Consider the following 17,990-nt stretch of genomic DNA (forward strand, 5'->3'; position numbering starts at 1 on the left):
GCCCGGTCTGTGAAAGATGCTTGCTGGGTCAAGTATCCTCAAAAACCAACAATGGACGTGAAGACGCGGACGCAACCGCCGCGTCGCATGTCGGGAAGCGGATAAGGCTCTGCTGTTACCGCATCCCGCATAAGGCGATTGTTGGTTGCGCCTTGGGGTTTTAGTGGGTATGCACAATAGCCAGTCCCATAATTTAACTATAATTTCATTATAATTAAATTATGTTTAATTTCATTATAACCCATTCGCACCAAGCAGTCGCGCCGCGGTAGGGTATGCGCAATGCATTTCCCCAAGTAAAAAAAAACAAAAAAAAGGTAAGTGTTATGGTAATTTGTCATTGCATTATTTTTCTACGGCAACGTTTTGCGTAATTTGATCATGACACTGACGTTTCAACTTTTTGCCAAATCAAAACGTCACAACTCACAAATATCAAACTTGTTAGTTGTTACATGTTTATTTACACGGAAACGACATTACATTATTTTTAGCCTCGAATTTTATGTTTTAAATAAAAATAATTAGGATAAAAAATATCTTTACAGTGTTCTACACAGCCACCAAACACTGTATAATATTTAATTTAATAATGAGCAAGGAAATTTTCTTCTAGGTCTTTTCACGTTTATAAATACTTTATTACTTCTTAACTAGTCAATATGGTCCGCAGGCTTCGTGAACAAAGTACTACAGAAGATGAAATAGTAATTGGTAAATATAATTTTATGAAATATTTAATTGACAATTGTTAATGAACTCTTAAGAATTATAGAACACTTTACAGATACATCTCCACAAAAAAAGCATAAGCGACATAAGCATAAGAAGAAAAAAAGAAAGCCTGATTATGAGTATGATAGTGATACCTCTATTGATGTGTCCCATGAAGATGTACTGGATAAGCCATATAAAATAAAAAGTAGAAAAGAAGCCCCTGGCACTGCTGCTGAATTACTAAAGGCTCAAACTATGAAATCATCTGATTATCGTAAGTCTATGCCAGGATCTTCATCAAACACTCCCCCAAAAGTGCCCTCCAAGAAAAAGAAAGGTAAAGGTCGTGATAGTGGTACATCTAGCGAAGAAGAGAGATGGTTGGATGCGATTAAATCAGGCAAACTGGAAGAAGTATGTAAAGTGCTTATTAAATTGAAACTTTAATCTCTTTCAAATGAAATCTTCAGTGTTATTATTTTATAATGATATTAGAAAAAAATATTATCATAAAACTCCTACATAAGGCTAATGATATAATGAGATAGCATTATTCAAATACTTGTTTTTTTTATAGGTTGATGAAGAATTAAAGAAAATAAAACCAAAAGACCCCAAAATGATGACTGCTAGACAAAGGGCAATGTATGAAAGAGGTACTGACAAAGAAACAAGCCCTGGTGGAGAAGTATTACTTGCTTTACCCTCTGGATACAAAGAAAAAGTGATGACTGCAGAGGCCCTTCAAAAAGCTGCTTTGAAATCACAAAAACGAAAACAATTAGCAGATGAAAAACGTGAAAAGGATAAAAAGAAAACTATGGATCGTCTTCTAAAAAAGCAAGAATCAAAAAACCTTAAAAATGCTCACAGAGGAAAACCAACAAGGAAACAAGAACCCATGATTGTCTATAAAAATAATAATGACACAATATCCTTAACTTTTCCACCTGGCATGGCAATTCCTCTAACGTGTAAGGCTACTATTGAGCCACCAAAGACTTTAAAATGTGGAATTGAAGGCTGTAATAATGATAAAAAATATAACTGCTCAAAAACTAATGTACCACTTTGTAGTTTAGAATGTTACAGAATTAATACTGCACTTCTTCAACATTAATTAAGCATTTCCTGTTTATTATATGCTTGGAAAAGAAAGTTCTTAATTTGATTTTAAGGTAATGTATTCTTCATGCATATTAGGCTAGCCACAAAACAATTATGTAGTCATATTGTTTTCATAGAACTAAACTGACATAATGCCTATTTTAGATTTACATTGTATTGTACATATATTTGAAAAATTAAACAAATACCATATAGTGAGTATAATTTATTTTGATTATGTAAAAACTTTATAGAATATAAAAGTAATATATTTTTAAGGATAAAAGAATAATAATTATATACAACAAATATAAAAAAATCTACAGTATACTAATCTTGATGTACTTTTCCTCAATCCCAATCTATATATTGTGTGGCAGTATTTATTTTTGAAGCAAACTTTAGAAACATTGCATTTTAAGATGCAGGAAAAATTTATAGAATAATCTTTAAGATAGTATATTATTAGTATTTGGTAAATTATATAAATAAAAAGCTTCGATGGACTATTTGATTTATTCACTTATTTTAGGTGAATAGAAACTGCATTTTCTTACAGTAATAAAAACATATTTTGACCATTGATGTGGTTTTCACAATAACAAAATTGTCATGTATCCTGTACTTGAAACTGAGCAACCATTAAACATTCTTATTTACTATACAACATCAATTTGGCAATTTATTTGAGCTATACATAGGGTAGGTATACATTCATTATAACAGCATGTTTATATTTACTAATTCATTTTACATCCGATAGCCATAATACATTATGTTACTACATTAAAAGACTTTAAATCACCCATTAACAAACAAATATAAAATTTATAGTAAAAGTAGGAATACCTTATTTTAAAATTGGGAATCAACAGAGTTACTTTTCTATGACTTGTTATTTGTATTGAAGATAACACTAGCATCAGATTATAATATACACTAAAGACAACAGATTATGTAAATACAATGACAGTCCATTTTCACCTTACTCCTTTTTCATAAATGCTCATTTCAAATCTTCATCATTCACGGACCTACATACAAGATAGACTTGGAGAAGTCTACTTTGGTCAAAGTTTAGATACCAAAACATGGCAGCCAGAAAGGAGGTAGAAAGCAACCTGTTAGGTATCAGACATTGGTCCTTTTAGAGCTCCTAAGGCGAGCTAAGCCATTCTGTAACTGCTAAGACTGATTATTTTGTTTATTTGACCTGAGTCGGGCAAGTCCAGAACGCTCTTCCTCTTCATCACTAGTACAGGAGAGCCCTCCAACTGCACCTCGAGAAGATGTTGCCTGTATTAAGTCTTGATCTGGTCCATTTCTACTTTCATAAAGCAAAATCCCCAATGTCTCTTCATAAATTCTAGCCTCAGGAAATTCAACTTTAGTGTGCTTTCTGTCTGTTGCATACACAATAGAAGTACAGCAAACTTCTGCACACTTTTTGCCATGACCAAAGAAGGACCAACAACAAATTTCATTAGAACCAATTACATCTTTTATAAAAAGAACTCTTCCACTGAAGCGCAGCGACAGCTTGTCAAACAACTCTATATTCTTCAGTAAATTGTCATCAGAAGTACTTGTGTAGGAATATTTATTATTATGTCGGTTAATAAGCAGTTTAACAACAGGCTAAAAAATTAAGAACATTATTATTAGAGATGTCAAAAAGTAAAAGTAGTACATAAGTTTTTAATTAGTTAAATATTACCTTAGAAGTTGACATAATGAGTAATTGTTCTTCTTTTTGAGATGTAATTAGAGGAACTCTACAGATAGGCTCAGCTTCCCTTTCTTTCTTAGCTAATGCCTGTTGGCATGACTCAGTCAATTCCTCAATAAGAAAATATTTGGCTTCAGCAAGCAATTCTATAATCTCACGATACGAATCTGGTAATGCAACAGTACCATCTCGCAGATAATTCAAAATGGTACCAAAATGTCTTCCACAGCGATCAATAAGAATCCAACCTTTAAAAACGTTAATTTCAAATAAACTCATTTTACATAATATTATGCAAATATAAAAGGAACATTAATTTTTTTCATGAAAATGTAAAGTTACCTTCAGAATCTGTCAAGACTTCCATTCTACCACTAAACATCGTCCTTAACATATTATCACTCTTTGTTAATGTCCCAATGGTTGTGTAAAATAATGTACCACCCACGTTTAATTTAACATATTGGGATGGGCTGCCTTTTATCAGCGTTTTGTGATCGCCCGACATTTTCGGTTTTTAAAGTTGTGTCCACAGTATTTTGTTGAAGTTAAGCAATCTTTCAATCACTAGCAGTATGTTATTGAGAAAGGTTTTTCCCGATTTAAGAATTATATTAGCCTATAGCCATTATTGTTTTAACTCTAATACTAAGAAAAATCAATAGTTATTACTACAACCCTCAGAAAATAAGCAATAAGCACAGACCAAAGCAACGATTGTCAGTGTCAAAATACTAAATACTTCATTTCGCGTCTAAACAGCAGATAGACCGCAGATTGCAAATAGTAGTCTAAATCATAATTTATGATTTTACAATGCGTAGAGGAAGATGTGATGAATAGAGGATAATATTTTAATTACAAAATAAAAAAACATCGTCTATTATATAAAAAATAAATTTTACAATAAAAAATAATTTAACTAAAATGTTCAGCTCGTGTTATTTGACAAGGAACTTTTGAAAAATGAGTACTTTTACTTCCAAACACTTTAGCATCTTCTATTGTCTCCGGCAGCTTGGCGTTTAATGTTTCCGGTAAAAACATTGAAATAAAAACGCTTAACAAACAAGACGTCCCAAGAATCAAGCCAGGTAAACGTGGATCGACCCGGCGTCCCTGAAAATTAACATTGATTTAATTGTGTAAGATTTTAATTGGAACACAAACTTTACGTGTTAAAACTACCTTCGTAACATTACATGTAGTAAGTATTTTGACGAATTTAAAGAAAATGAAAGATTCGAATTACATTTTTTGATTATAACTGTCAACCCATGACCATATCCCACCACCGCTGTCTAACGTGTTACCACCTAAATAAAAAAATATTAATTTCACCACAATCATACAAAATGTATAATGATCTATTTTTTTTGTAAAGAATTATGTTGGTGTTGGCGAAATAATAATTTGGCACGGCTGGCAAAATGCCACGGGCCCCCGACCCTAGAGGGCCCCTGCCCAGAAGGGGCAAAAATATTTTTTACTGAGTATATTATTTTATATCAAAAGTATTGTTTTATAAGCTCTGCTTGAAATGATAACTATAATAATAACGTTTCAAGTTAATCGTTAAGCATTTTAACCAATCTAAACAAAAAGATGTTGATTAATTCGTTACGTTATGACTTACGAGTGACGAGTAATTTTACGTACTTTGACAGTCGAAAAAGCAAAGCAAATGGCATAATATCAAAAGATGGAATATTTTCTCAAGTTTTATATCTATTAAATAAAGTGAGTCTTAAACTTCAATAACATTTAAAACATTAAACCCTACTAGATACGTAATGATGCCGTTTTTACTTTAAAAGTTCGGTTTGTTAAAGTCCGAAAAGTGCTAGCGTAAAACTCAGTAAAACGTGACAATTTTTACTGATACTTGCCACAGATAATATAGTTTAACACATTAACTTCAAAAAATTAAAATAAACATCTGCTTACTAAATACAAAATATAAGGCGCTAGAGCTGAAGCGACGCTCGATAAAACATTTCCCAAGGCGAGTCCTGATTGTCTGAGACAAGTAGGATATATTTCCATATTCAGTAAGTTGATTGCGAAAAAGGAAACGGCAATAGTTAGCCTTCCAATAGTAATTAGTGCCGAACTAATCCACCAAGCGCGAAGCCATGCAATGCTTGCTAGAAACAAAAACGTATGGAGGTTTTATACGATATTTTTCTTTATAAATAATTTGTATAAGAAAAATATGTTTTCTCAAAACAAAGCGACTGGATAGTTTTATATATACCTACATTGAATATTGTTAAGTTTAATTTGTATAGTTTGATGAAAGTTTAAGAAAAAAACAATACATGTCGAATTTCTACGGGTTCTTTGAAGCCAGTTGAAAAATATACGGTAAATATGCTAAAGCGAAAATCATTTTCGAACCATAAAAAATACTAACTCATTTCTCTCAAAGCAACAATTATCCATATAGTTCCAATTACAAAGAACGAAGCAGAAGCAGAACGTCGTCTCCCAATATTGTTACACAACCAAGCTCCTATAAAATTTGAGGGGATCTCGGCCAGAGCTTGAATGGAAAATTGGATGAACGGATTGGAATCTGATTTTTCACCCGTGCTTAAAATCAATACTGAATAACATATTGATACAAAAACCCTAAAAACAAATTTAAATGATCACTCAGTTAAATATTTTTTTTTAGAAACAAGCCTACGTGACGCCCGCAAAGGGTTGTCCCCGAAGTTGCCCGAAGGTGCATTGCCGGCCTTTGAGGAAGGAATATATAAAAAAAGGAAATACATATATGTTTTATGTTATTTTAAGAATACATTCTTTTACTATAGGTCCAAATTTTAAAATTCTTCGTCATAATAAAATAATTTAAACAAATTAGAAATTAGTTCTTTACAATAGGTATACCTAGTACAAATTTTTAATACTGTCAGCAAAAGGTAAAAAATCACCATGTTACATGTTCAAAGCCAAGATTTGATAAAGCGTAGATACTTGCCATAATAAAAGAACTAAAATTGTATTAAATGCTAATCTTGCTCCAGTAAATAAGGCCAAAGGTCCAAAACCACTCGAGGACTTTTGTTTCTTAACCGATAAAAGCTCCTTTTCGGTTTCAGGCTTTAGTTTTGAATTATTCACTTCAGCTATTTTATTTAAAATTTTGACGCATTGCTTCGACTTCCCTTCTACATACAGCCATCGTGCTGATTCTGGTATATTCCTAAAAGTAACCAGGGTAAGATTAATTTAACAGTTGTTTGAATAGTGATATCATCTGGATTTTAATAAGTTTTAACTTTGATTATGAATAAAGGTTATAAACAACCGAGCACTTCATTGACCAGTGTTTTTATTTAGTAATTTGAACGAGCCAAGCCAAGCCAAGCCAGATGTGTTATCCGATACAAGAACTCGAGTTGGCACTCGAGCTTACAGCGACCACTCGGAATTTTATTAATCCAATCTCCCAATAAAATGCCTTTCCTTTTTAAATCCAGATATCACGGCTACAATTACGCGTCGTCAGTATTTTGAGACCGCTTTTGTGGTGTTTATATATTTTATGATTTCTTTTAAACTACCTCCTATTTTAATATAAGATCATCAGAATTTGTTGATGTATTCTTAACGTCATTATTCATAAACGTAATTTTTGACCTTTTGATCTGGCTTTACCGCTCTTGTGAACCTATAGGATTCGACAAACTTAGGTACTATGTGGTCAGTCAGTCAGTGTGGTTACTCGACTCTGAAATTTACGCTTATAAAAATAGCTCTATGTAGTCTGGTGAATACGATTCGCCTTACTGCTACTAGATATCTCAAGTTAATATAAATCTTAGCAACATTAAATATAATAATACTTTACCAGGAAAACATAATACATGGCAACAAAGGAGCAGTGGTGACGATCACGAATGTTTTCCAATCTCGAAGCCACCAATAAAGAAAAGGCATAACTGCCAATCCAACACTAAATGCTGTGTATCTTAGTGAGGTAGTATAAGATCTTCGAGAAGATGATGACATTTCCATGGAAATAACGGAAACTGTCTGAGGCACAGACCATGAGGGTAAAGTAGCTATAATACATCCAGCTACGAATATTATAAATGACGAGCCAGCCATCAAAGATACCAGTCGGCCCACAACTATCAATGAAAGTGATAGTACGTAAGTAGCTCGACGTCCATAGCTGCAGAATAGAACAAATTATTTAGTGGTTTGCAGCGATAATATCAAAATAATTTCAAATAAAAATATACGTACACATCACCGAACCACCCGAAGAATATTGATCCAATCGCTTCGCCAATTTTGCTGTATGCGAAAATATTAGCTATATTTATTTCTTGTTTACACACCCAGTTCTTTTCAGATGGTATAGTTGTCCCGTACCAAGTCTTATCGTATATATAAGAATCACATTCTACAAAATTGTGAAGGTACAAAGGTTTTTCATATTGTTAATTATTTGGTATAGTGAACCTAGGTGAAAATGGATGATCACACCACTCGCATGAAAAATTAAATATGGACAAATAGGACAAAGAAAGTAAAGGGCCAGCCCAAAGTTAAAGTAGTAGTAGTAGTAAAGTTGTAAGTGCCTCTTTTGTAAAGATAGTTGATTAATTATTATTATTAATAATTTATTTGGAGCATACGAAAAATAATTGTGTTTATTTTAATGTTTAGTATTGGTTGATTGCCGAATCTTCTATCTAAATTCATATTTCGTGTACCCTCTCGATACCCAGGCATCCCAATATTCTATTTGTCCTACCATTTCGGAACGCGTTTTGGTCAAAGCTCACCGATATCCAGATTAAGCATTTTGATAAACGAGCTAGGCCTGGATATCCATAGTTGCTCATCTCACACATTGAAATTGATTTTTGTTTAGTGTCTTAAGTTTATTTTTTTACTAGTAATTTTTTGTTTTGTTTTGTTTTGTTTAATACTAGATCTCTTCGTCTATGTCATGTTTGCCTATAAGTGCTTGTCACATTAAAAATAGTATTTTGTGATTTTTTTAGCGATGCTACACTTTGCCAAGCGTTGGCAAGCTTTTAATCAATAAAAATAAAATAAAATAAGTAACTGGGTTAGTATAAATAATAACTGTAACATTTCTAATCAGACTAATCCCTAGATTTTCGTATCAGATTTATCCAGGCCGGTATGAAACTGTTAAAGTTAAACTGATAAAGAATACGCAATGTTTTGTTTAATTAATTCTTAGGTAATAACTTAATTACAAATAAAATGATTAATGTAACTACATAACATGATAAAAGTTCATTATCATGAGTAACGTACCTGTTGTTTTATTGCTTAAATCTGGGTCAGTGTAAATTATACAACTGTCAAATATAATTTCACCCTTTAAATTCGTCTGGCTGTAATTAAATATAATAAAATTTGACAAAATATTAATTTTTTATTAGGTATTATGTGAGGACTATTTAATAATTTTTGATGACAATACTGAATATAAATACTTTTTATTGATTATTGGTTGTTTATTATTTTCATTATCACTTAAATTAAATACTTACTGTGGTATATGTTTCAATTTCCAATCAAAATCGCTGTAGTTTTGTGGTTTCTCGGGATATTTACATGTATATGGAGTTATTGCTAACGACATAATAATATTCATATAAACTATACTCCAAAAAAAGATTAATAAAACATTATACTTTATATCGAAACTCTTTTGAAATTTCCCCTCATCTCCGATTTCGTACAGCGCTTGATCGTATGCACTATCCATTTTCCTTTACACTTAACGCAATTATAACATCAGAATACACAATGTTTCGTATTTAACAACGAGTATTTAATCTTTTAAACGTCTTCTTTAAGATAACAGTATTTACTAACTCGATAACAATTTATTTTTATTAGTAATATGAGAAATAATGTGATTAGTTAAGATGAGGGTATTACGATAGTATTGCGTATATATATTATAAAGGATGTTGGTATCTACTTCGGGATATTATTTGTACATTATTACCTATAAAAAATATAATTTGATATGATTTTTTTATTTTTGCTATAAATATTATGTAAGTTATACATGGTCCAATCATTGTTATAAAATTGAATATGTTTATAATATGTTGGTAGTATATCATATTAGATAACTTCCGTTATATATCCCGACATCATTCTATTCCGCTTTTCCAATCAGCATTCCGCTATTCAGAAAGCTCAACTGCAACGTTTTTAAGTAAAAGGAATAAGTCAAATGCGTATTTTATTATTCTATTACAAAAATTACCTATCACTAACAGAGGGATGTATTCCCTTCTAATACATAACATTTATTAAACCTTGAAATTTACAGCTGACATTATGATGATTAATACCTTAATATTTGTCGTAATGTTATACTATAATAATATTATATTACTTTAGAATCGAGGCTTGCAAAGAACTCCATTACCTGAAATAATACTGATGTTGTTATTTAAGGCTGGTTAGGTTAGGTGACATACAATATTTGCTCATTTTCTTACATTTTACTCGCTGTTTATCTTTAACTTAATCATAACAATATTAAATTAAATAAATATATTCTTAGCTATATATTTATAAAATTTTGTTTATTATTTTTCTTATAGATTATGAACGATAGCACAGACTTAGTGCTGAGGTGCAAATGATAGACTAAAGATCAAGCTCTATTATCATTGCTTAATCTTTCTGAATTCTGAATCCATAGTTTTTGGTTTACGCTTGCCGCCTACAGGAGTTATTGGTGTGAATTCGCGCGTTTATAATTTTAATTATCAAATTTATGTCGACAAATCTATAGTATGGGTGCATATTTATCAGAACCCGTTACGGAAAAAATATCGAATGATGAATCGAACAATAAATATGAATGCGGCGCGAGTTCCATGCAGGGGTGGCGTGTCAACCAAGAAGTAAGATCATAAAATTATTCACATTAGTCGGATGATTTTCGTCTTTCAAGATCTCAAATAAATATGCACATACTCATCTCTCATTTCACATATTACTTATCATTGGAGTAATAATAATCTTTAACGCCTTCTAATTTATTAGAAGAATTTCCATGCTACATATTAACAACTGAACTAACCATTCTTCTAAATTATAACGGTTTAACAAAGTTTGTATTAGGTTTCTGTTTGTATTTATTCATATAATTGATGTTGTAGGATGCCCATAACACAATCTTGGATTTTGATACGAATACATCACTATTTGCGGTTTTCGACGGGCACGGTGGAGCCGAAGTAGCTACTTATTGTTCTCAAAACTTACCGAATTTCATAAAAAATACAGAGGCTTATAAAAATGGAGATCTGGTTAAAGCATTGACTGATGCCTTTCTTGGTTTTGATGCTTCAATTGCAACAAAAGAGGTTATGGACATTTTGAAAGAGCTTGCAGGTAAGTAATTAAAATGATTGTCATGTCAATTTGTACATATATTAATGAACTGAAATTAAAATGTTACCTTTATTAATTTACAGGTGAAATAAACCCAGCTGGACCCAGTGACAATGAAGAATCTGAAGATGAGAGTATTAGTAATTTATATAAGGAGGCTCATCTTCCCCTTCAGGTAAATATGTTAGATAATATAAAAATGGACATTGTTTTGGTTGTGTTTATATTTAAAATATAATTAATATACTTACAACAACACAATATAAAGAACTTGATTTCAGGAAGTGCTGGCTAAGTATGAAAACAAATTAAGTACACTACACAGAGCCAGACTCGGTGATAAGGCTACTCCACTATCTCCTTGTCTTCGTGCTAAAAGGAATATTGATGAACCAGGTGGCTCAGGTAAAAATAAATGATTTAACACTTCTAACTTCTACTTATGATAGAATAGATAGATGAACAATATTTTTTAATATAAGAATAACAAATTTTAATTTAAAGTAAGTTGTTACAATGTACTGAGCTAAGTAGCAAAACCTGTTCTATTATAGAATAAAATAAATTGTAGGTTTGGGAGCATCAAGTTCTAGTGCAGAGTGTAGCACTGCTGGGTCAAGTAGCGAACAGCCCATTGAGGCCTCTTCTAGCAGTAATGGTGCAAATTCAAAAGAAACCCAAAATGGAGATGATACTGGAGGAGTCTCTTCCACAAATTCCAGTGATGATAAAGAAAGAAATGGAGAGGTAATTTACATTGCATGATTATTTTCAAGAAAAATATTTCATGTTTTCAGAATGCACTTTGTTGCTATAATAAATTGTCAATTCAAGCTTGGAGTCTTTTCAAGGTAGTATGTGGTATGGTTGTCCTGAGGGTAATACTGATCTGGCTGTCAAAGTAGAAGAGATGTTTCCTAAGTTTCACCACTTTTGGGTCGACAAGGATGTTAAAATTGCATTTTGTCCTTTGGTATTAAAATACTAAATAGAAAATTTACCTTCTATCATTTAAAAAAAGTATGCATTAGTTGTAAAAATATTTATTATTCCATAAATATTGAAAACATTTATTATTCCAAGATGCTCAAGGAAATTTGACAAGTGAAATAGTAGTGTACCAGGTTTCTTTTTATAGATTGGTTTTTTGGGTCTTAAGACATGCTGGTTGCCTTACATTGTTCACCTTCAGTATGTGTACTATGTTCATAAAAATAAAAGTTTATTGATACAGAGGTGTCAAATATATAACCTAAGGGTTCAGAGTCTTAAGCAACACAAGTTTACCACTGGCTGACACTGCTTAACTGCCATAATGTGAATGTATAATAAATCTGTGTTTGTAAGAAAGTTTTTGATGGTTCAACTAGGTCAAATACTTATGGCCATTCTATTTAAATTTCGTTATGTCTGTTATTTTTGTTACGATTTGCATAACGCAGTTTCCACATATTTAATACAACTACCTCATTAACTGTTTTGTAATAAAAACAGGTTTCAACTAGTGAACCACTAGAAACTCCAGAAAAAGTGCCAATGGAGGTAGATTCAACTCCGGACAGTTCGGCTGATAATGCTTCCAGACAGCCAGAACAGAGTGAAAGCACTGAAAAGCCTAATAGCAGCCCCGCTGAGGTCTGTAATGGGGAAGTCTCAGATTCGAAGCAGGGTGAAGAAAACATTACGTCTTCTAATGGAGTATCAACCCCAGACGCGAGTAAAGGTAAATTTTTATACCATATTAATTTTAACATACATTTTGTTAAATCACTTCGCTCTGCCCTGTACCTCAAGATTTATAAGTTATTTTTTTAATAAAATATTTGCTCTACTCGACTTATCCATTTGAAAGGAGTTATGTTACTTGAATTGTCTGCATTATTATTAGAAAATTTTACTTTTAGACAAATCTCCGGTTTCAAGCTCTGACAAACCGGTGCCTGATCGTCCCAAGAAATCGAAACTCCGAAGAGCGGCAGCAGCCGTGTATGAGTCTCTGCTCAGACAAGCCACTGCTGATGATGACGAGAGTGACTCCAACGATGAGACCTTTGAAGGAGGAGAGGTAGACTCATCAGAAGAAGACAATCTTAATGGCGTAGAGGAGTCTTCTAATGATGGTAAATATCCTGTTTTATAATATACTCATTGTATGTTTTCTACACACATATAGTTATGTATGTGATGGAATTATTTAGTTAATTAAAAAAATACTGTTTTGTAGGTATTCATGTATGTTACAGCAGCTTCATATAGGTTGTAAAAATTTATGCTTGCCTTTTTTTAGGATTCCATATGTATTTTTGCAAAAATAAATAAATTAAGTAACTAAGAAAATCTTTTGTTTATTTTCTGTGTTAAAATAAAAAATACTTCTAAATTATCTTTATTTGAAAGTATAACTAGTTTTTACATTTATATTAATGTAATAAGTGTCATTTCTACTTTGTAAACATGTCATATGAAGTAATCTAATCAACTATATCTAAAATTCAAGGTGAAGCTGAGGAAGAAGAGGAAGAAGAAGATGAAGAAGCAGAGTCTAGTGATGAAGAAGGAGAAGATATCTCCATGACTGAGGAGCCTGGGAACGACAGCGGGTGTACGGCGGTTGTTGCTTTGTTGAGAGGTTTGTTTATTTAGGATACATAGAAACTAGAATGGACGTGAGTAATTGCTAACAAACTATCTGCCAATCTTTAGTTTACTTTTTTTTTATATAACTGAACCAAATTTTTCAGTTGTTGCAGTTATCAAAAACTGAGTTAATGTGTGACATTAAATCAGTTTTTGATAACACTGTCACACATTAAGTTTTTGTATACATATACAAAAACTTCCAAACAAACAAAATGTTTATCTTTATTTTAGTTTTCCTGCCTGGCTGGCTTATGTCTAGGCCTGCAATTTGATATTCAATTACATACGTCTACGTTACGCTTTGGTATTGAGATAGAGTTCAGAAAAGGATTTGGATTGGGATTTGAAAGTTTGTCGTTATCAAAGATTACTTCAAATTCAGGGCCAAAAGCTACACTTACACAAAACCTATATTACATCACATAAGCTATTGCCCTATTAACTATTATAGAAATATTATACATATTGTGTGAAAGAAACTTTTCTTATATGAATATAAAAAATTTCCTCTTTACAGGCAACGAGCTATACGTAGCAAACGCCGGAGACTCCCGTTGCATAATTTGCAGAGAAGAAAAAGCGATAGACATGTCAATAGACCATAAACCCGAGGACGCTCCAGAGTTGGAAAGGATCACGAAGGCGGGAGGCAAAGTGTCCAACGACGGCCGCATCAACGGCGGCCTTAACCTGTCCAGGGCTATCGGGGACCATTCGTACAAACAGAATAAAGACCTGGATGCCACGGAGCAGATGATCACCGCTCTACCGGATGTCAAAACACTGACAATAGAGCCAGAGAAGGACCAGTTTATGGTGTTGGCCTGTGATGGCATATGGAATTATATGTCTAGTCAAGAGGTGTGCGACTTCATCTTACCGAGGCTGGCTGAAGGCAGGGAGAAACTATCGCAAATATGCGAAGAGGTAATTTATATACTTTTTTTTAGGTGGTTAACCCATTGTTATAGTATATATAATAAATACACCTGAAACGCTTTATCAAAGTATTGTAATTATACTTTATTTTATGAGATGTGAGAGTACAGTCAATTAACAAACAAATACAACTGTTTGGGACGGAGGTGGGATCTATTAAGTATCAGTTAACTTTGCTATCTTTAGACATTTTTCCATTACGTCTACCGTTAATTGTTTTACTAGCGTTTATTATTTATTTCCACAGAACCACTAGTACATATGAATTAATTACCAAAATCCAGCAATATAATTTTTATGTGTTCTAAAACAAACCAACTTTAATCATTCAAATATTTGTGATACAGTCTATAAAAAAATTAAAAGAGCAGCCAATTAATAGAATATAGCATTGATTAAAGATAGAATAAATATTTTCTAAAACGAAATATCACAGGATAAAAGTAAATTTAGATTGAGATAAGATATATCTCTGCACAACATCAGTCAATATCATCAGTAGGAATCAATAAAATATTTGTACTTCTAAACACATACACGTCTTTCTGTATGTAATTTGAATAGGTCCATTATCTTGATAACCATTCCGTAGGGCCTTCGCAGTTGCCCAAAGACGCATGGTCTTTGGTAAACTGTGAGGGCCCAAGGCAAATGCAGCAAAATAATGATACATAAACTTGTTCACAGATGTTTGACCACTGTTTAGCTCCAAGCACAATGGGCGATGGCACGGGCTGTGATAACATGACTGCGATTATTGTACGGTTCAAAGACGGAGTGATATCTGAGGTCGCTCAAGCCGAATCCAAGAAGAGGGCGGCCGAAGAACTCCCAGAGGAACAACAGGACTCAAAGCGACCAAAGGTCGACGACCCTTTGTCCAGTTCAATAGTAACTTCGAGTGTTTAATTTGTGACTGAAATGTGGAGTGGTTAATTTAGGGTTGAATTAGGTATTAAAAGATCCCATTTGAAAATAAGACAATAGATGACCGAATACTCAACAGTTAATTCGAAAATTGGACCGGATTAGTGATGAAGGGCCTCCATTTTTGTATCAAAGCTGATGTTGACTATATCAATACACACTTGCTTTATACTCGCAGGTGGCTTGCGATATCTACATAAACAGTCGTTATCTATTTCATGGTTCGAATTACTTTAAATTTTACACCCAACTCCAACATTTTAATGATTGCATTTTCCGTTATTTGATTGGTGGCTTTTACTTTATTAGTTGCTGGGTTCGGTTCCCAGTGAAACAATATTTATTGACCGAAGACTAGTGATGAAAAATAGACCGAAATATGTTGGTTCCACTATTATATTGGTTAAATTTAAACCTTATGTAACTGTTTTAATAGGTCTATAGATAATTCCTTTAAAATTAAATTGTGGTTCTACCAACATTTAATTTTAGCAGAAAGATCATAATTTATTATTATTGAACTGATTTCATAATAGTTTGTAAGTGTAGTTTTAAGCTGACTTTGCCGCGATTCCATCATTCATTTTTTATTCTGAAAGATTTATGAAAAGGTCCCAATAATAAAATTCAATGACTCGCTCAATCGTTTGACATATATTTTATATTAGGAAGGGACATGTAACTGTAAAAAAATATTAATCTACCATTTTTAAGATGTCCAATCGATTACTAAAATTGGCTTGTTCCCACATTCGTGAATTTGAGTTATTTCTATTTTTATAGTTATAAAATTTGGTTGTTAAATTTAAAACCGGAATCAACTTTTGTGTGCATCAAATACATTTTTACAGACATCGTAATTTGTTTTCTTTTCACTTTATTAAATAATAATTTTATCCATTCATTCATCACATACCCTCAATTACCTTAATTTGTCAAGTTCTTGGTAATTTTGGTTAGTCTACTTCATTGTTATTGACTACTTCACAACCTAGGCTAAATTGGTATTTTTTAGATATTGTTTTTTGCCAAGTTTCTCTTGTTTCTCTAGAAACTTCTACATAAATGAAATTCCTTAATATTTACCCTTAATTTCTATTTCAAAATACCATGTATATAAGTTTAAATAAAACCACTTTTTTATATATTATTTTTTCTTAAAGATTATTTAATCGACCATGAATTATCTCAATTGAGTGAGATATTCAATTGTCTCGTTTTGCGTTGCTTCTAGAATTTGCAGTGCGTCATATTCGTTGTCAAGTTGCTCCAATTCTGAGGTTTTGTAGGTAATTTCTGCCTGGATTTTTTATAAAATATTAGACATCTCATATCCTAAATTAATTAAAGTCGTGAAAAGGGTATCATTTTTTAAATTGTTACTTATTATAGAACAGTAAAGAGTCAAGACTAACGCTAATTTCTATTTAATAACAGAATGCTTACCACGTAACTCTAATAGCAAATTAAATAATTGACATATATTTAAATAACGCGGCAAGAAAACTCAGTACCGGAAGCACTAATGAAGTTACGTGGTATGCCTGCTGTGTTCCTCTTCTATTATTTAAGTTATAGTTACTTGCAATTTCGCTTGCTCATTTTCCCTTTCTTTGGTATCAGATTTAAGCAAGTTTATAGCACCAATTGCAGCCATTTTCTGTTTTTCTACGTTTTCTCCTAGTTCACTCATAGTTGCAAGAATTGAAGTTATAAGTTTACTGAAATCTTCTACTTCTGGAATATTAAACAAATTTACTTGTATTTAAAGCTCAGTAATGAAGCAAGATTGCTGTATGTGTTACACTTATGTCCGGGAATCGAATCCAACACATTGGACTTATGTATTTGCGTAATTGAGCAAGAAGTCTTTTTTATAAAACAGTTTTTTAGGAAAAACTGTTTGACCACTAATGTTATGTCTAGACACAACTGATTAGTAATTTTATTTTTTCATTATTACATTTCTTAGCAGAAGTATACAATATTATAAACAATGTAACCTACTTGTTTCATACTCTTTGCAATTATTTTTCAAATCTTCCGTTTCTTTCAGTACAGTATTGTCAACAACTCTGATTTTGTTGATATCATCGTAATATAAAAAGGCTTTTTCGAGTTCATCAGCCATTTGTCAGGATTTTTCTTCGCCGTATTTTAATTACCACGCAAAAATTCTGTGTATATCAATATAACCAATGGTTAATAGTGTTAATTTTTACTCTCACTAAACGCAAAATGTTTGTTGATGTTAAGATTATTAGTTGCTAGGCAACTTTGTTTCAGAGGTGCAAAATTATTGATCGATTGTCGTAAAAAATTTGATTAATTACAGTAACGTGTTATACATGGGATCTCATTACTGTATCAACTATTGATAATATATTACACCATTACAATAAATTATCTTGAATTTAAATAAGTGTCAAGCTGGCTAGTTATTTATTTATTATGTAACCATGTCGGTAATGCGGTAATTTTTGAAATATTAATTTTTTTTGTCCTG

General features: G+C 32.1%; 5 protein-coding genes across 6 annotated transcripts; 2 read left to right on the forward strand and 3 right to left on the reverse strand.

Annotated features, from left to right (window-relative positions):
• Positions 1-441: 441 nt before the first annotated feature.
• On the forward strand, positions 442-2,319 carry LOC110991561 (INO80 complex subunit B). Its single transcript, XM_022256941.2, has 3 exons — positions 442-714; positions 788-1,131; positions 1,295-2,319. The coding sequence occupies exons 1-3, from the start codon at positions 663-665 to the stop codon at positions 1,835-1,837; spliced, it is 939 nt and encodes a 312-aa protein (XP_022112633.1). The 5' UTR covers positions 442-662; the 3' UTR covers positions 1,838-2,319.
• Positions 2,320-2,326: 7 nt separating this feature from the next.
• Positions 2,327-4,286, reverse strand: LOC110991562 (BTB/POZ domain-containing adapter for CUL3-mediated RhoA degradation protein 3). The gene is made up of 3 exons (XM_022256942.2): positions 3,896-4,286; positions 3,542-3,801; positions 2,327-3,462 (listed from the first exon to the last, which is right to left on the reverse strand). The coding sequence occupies exons 1-3, from the start codon at positions 4,059-4,061 to the stop codon at positions 3,010-3,012; spliced, it is 879 nt and encodes a 292-aa protein (XP_022112634.1). The 5' UTR covers positions 4,062-4,286; the 3' UTR covers positions 2,327-3,009.
• Positions 4,287-4,419: 133 nt separating this feature from the next.
• LOC110991597 (organic cation transporter protein) lies at positions 4,420-9,501 on the reverse strand. Of its 2 annotated transcripts, XM_022257026.2 has the most exons (8): positions 9,106-9,494; positions 8,867-8,946; positions 7,817-7,976; positions 7,416-7,742; positions 6,543-6,767; positions 5,970-6,187; positions 5,501-5,700; positions 4,420-4,672 (listed from the first exon to the last, which is right to left on the reverse strand). In XM_022257026.2, the coding sequence occupies exons 1-8, from the start codon at positions 9,321-9,323 to the stop codon at positions 4,472-4,474; spliced, it is 1,629 nt and encodes a 542-aa protein (XP_022112718.2). In that variant the 5' UTR covers positions 9,324-9,494; the 3' UTR covers positions 4,420-4,471. The 2 variants fall into 2 exon arrangements, with proteins under 2 accessions (XP_022112718.2, XP_022112719.2); XM_022257027.2 differs by lacking the exon at positions 5,501-5,700 and having other exon boundaries at positions 9,106-9,501.
• Positions 9,502-10,260: 759 nt separating this feature from the next.
• On the forward strand, positions 10,261-16,339 carry LOC110991563 (probable protein phosphatase CG10417). Its single transcript, XM_022256943.2, has 10 exons — positions 10,261-10,485; positions 10,744-10,978; positions 11,062-11,153; positions 11,260-11,383; positions 11,550-11,725; positions 12,473-12,701; positions 12,883-13,098; positions 13,476-13,607; positions 14,136-14,545; positions 15,245-16,339. The coding sequence occupies exons 1-10, from the start codon at positions 10,375-10,377 to the stop codon at positions 15,464-15,466; spliced, it is 1,947 nt and encodes a 648-aa protein (XP_022112635.2). The 5' UTR covers positions 10,261-10,374; the 3' UTR covers positions 15,467-16,339.
• A 100-nt stretch (positions 16,340-16,439) lies between these two features.
• LOC110991582 (intraflagellar transport protein 20 homolog A) lies at positions 16,440-17,879 on the reverse strand. The gene is made up of 3 exons (XM_022256984.2): positions 17,492-17,879; positions 17,067-17,221; positions 16,440-16,784 (listed from the first exon to the last, which is right to left on the reverse strand). Exons 1-3 carry the CDS (start codon positions 17,613-17,615, stop codon positions 16,668-16,670), a joined length of 396 nt encoding a protein of 131 aa, XP_022112676.2. The 5' UTR covers positions 17,616-17,879; the 3' UTR covers positions 16,440-16,667.
• Positions 17,880-17,990: the final 111 nt, after the last annotated feature.

Source organism: Pieris rapae, chromosome 11 (assembly GCF_905147795.1).
Source record: "Pieris rapae chromosome 11, ilPieRapa1.1, whole genome shotgun sequence".
NCBI classification, from domain to species: Eukaryota; Metazoa; Arthropoda; class Insecta; order Lepidoptera; family Pieridae; genus Pieris; species Pieris rapae.

Excerpts from the sequence above, each read along its gene's own strand:
- LOC110991597 (XM_022257026.2), bottom strand. The coding sequence starts at position 9,323 with ATGGATAGTGCATACGATCAAGCGCTGTACGAAATCGGAGATGAGGGG. Across the intron at positions 7,977-8,866 it reads TTTAAGCAATAAAACAACAG|AATGTGATTCTTATATATAC; the intron begins GTACGTTACTCA and ends ACAATTTTGTAG. Across the intron at positions 7,743-7,816 it reads TTCGGGTGGTTCGGTGATGT|CTATGGACGTCGAGCTACTT; the intron begins GTACGTATATTT and ends TCTATTCTGCAG.
- LOC110991561 (XM_022256941.2), top strand. The coding sequence starts at position 663 with ATGGTCCGCAGGCTTCGTGAACAAAGTACTACAGAAGATGAAATAGTA. Across the intron at positions 715-787 it reads AGAAGATGAAATAGTAATTG|ATACATCTCCACAAAAAAAG; the intron begins GTAAATATAATT and ends AACACTTTACAG. Across the intron at positions 1,132-1,294 it reads AATCAGGCAAACTGGAAGAA|GTTGATGAAGAATTAAAGAA; the intron begins GTATGTAAAGTG and ends TTTTTTTTATAG.
- LOC110991582 (XM_022256984.2), bottom strand. The coding sequence starts at position 17,615 with ATGGCTGATGAACTCGAAAAAGCCTTTTTATATTACGATGATATCAAC. Across the intron at positions 17,222-17,491 it reads TTGCAAAGAGTATGAAACAA|AAGTAGAAGATTTCAGTAAA; the intron begins GTAGGTTACATT and ends TTAATATTCCAG. Across the intron at positions 16,785-17,066 it reads ATGAGCAAGCGAAATTGCAA|GCAGAAATTACCTACAAAAC; the intron begins GTAACTATAACT and ends TAAAAAATCCAG.
- LOC110991562 (XM_022256942.2), bottom strand. The coding sequence starts at position 4,061 with ATGTCGGGCGATCACAAAACGCTGATAAAAGGCAGCCCATCCCAATAT. Across the intron at positions 3,802-3,895 it reads AGTCTTGACAGATTCTGAAG|GTTGGATTCTTATTGATCGC; the intron begins GTAACTTTACAT and ends ACGTTTTTAAAG. Across the intron at positions 3,463-3,541 it reads TCATTATGTCAACTTCTAAG|CCTGTTGTTAAACTGCTTAT; the intron begins GTAATATTTAAC and ends TTAATTTTTTAG.
- LOC110991563 (XM_022256943.2), top strand. The coding sequence starts at position 10,375 with ATGGGTGCATATTTATCAGAACCCGTTACGGAAAAAATATCGAATGAT. Across the intron at positions 13,608-14,135 it reads GGTTGTTGCTTTGTTGAGAG|GCAACGAGCTATACGTAGCA; the intron begins GTTTGTTTATTT and ends TCCTCTTTACAG. Across the intron at positions 14,546-15,244 it reads TATCGCAAATATGCGAAGAG|ATGTTTGACCACTGTTTAGC; the intron begins GTAATTTATATA and ends ACTTGTTCACAG.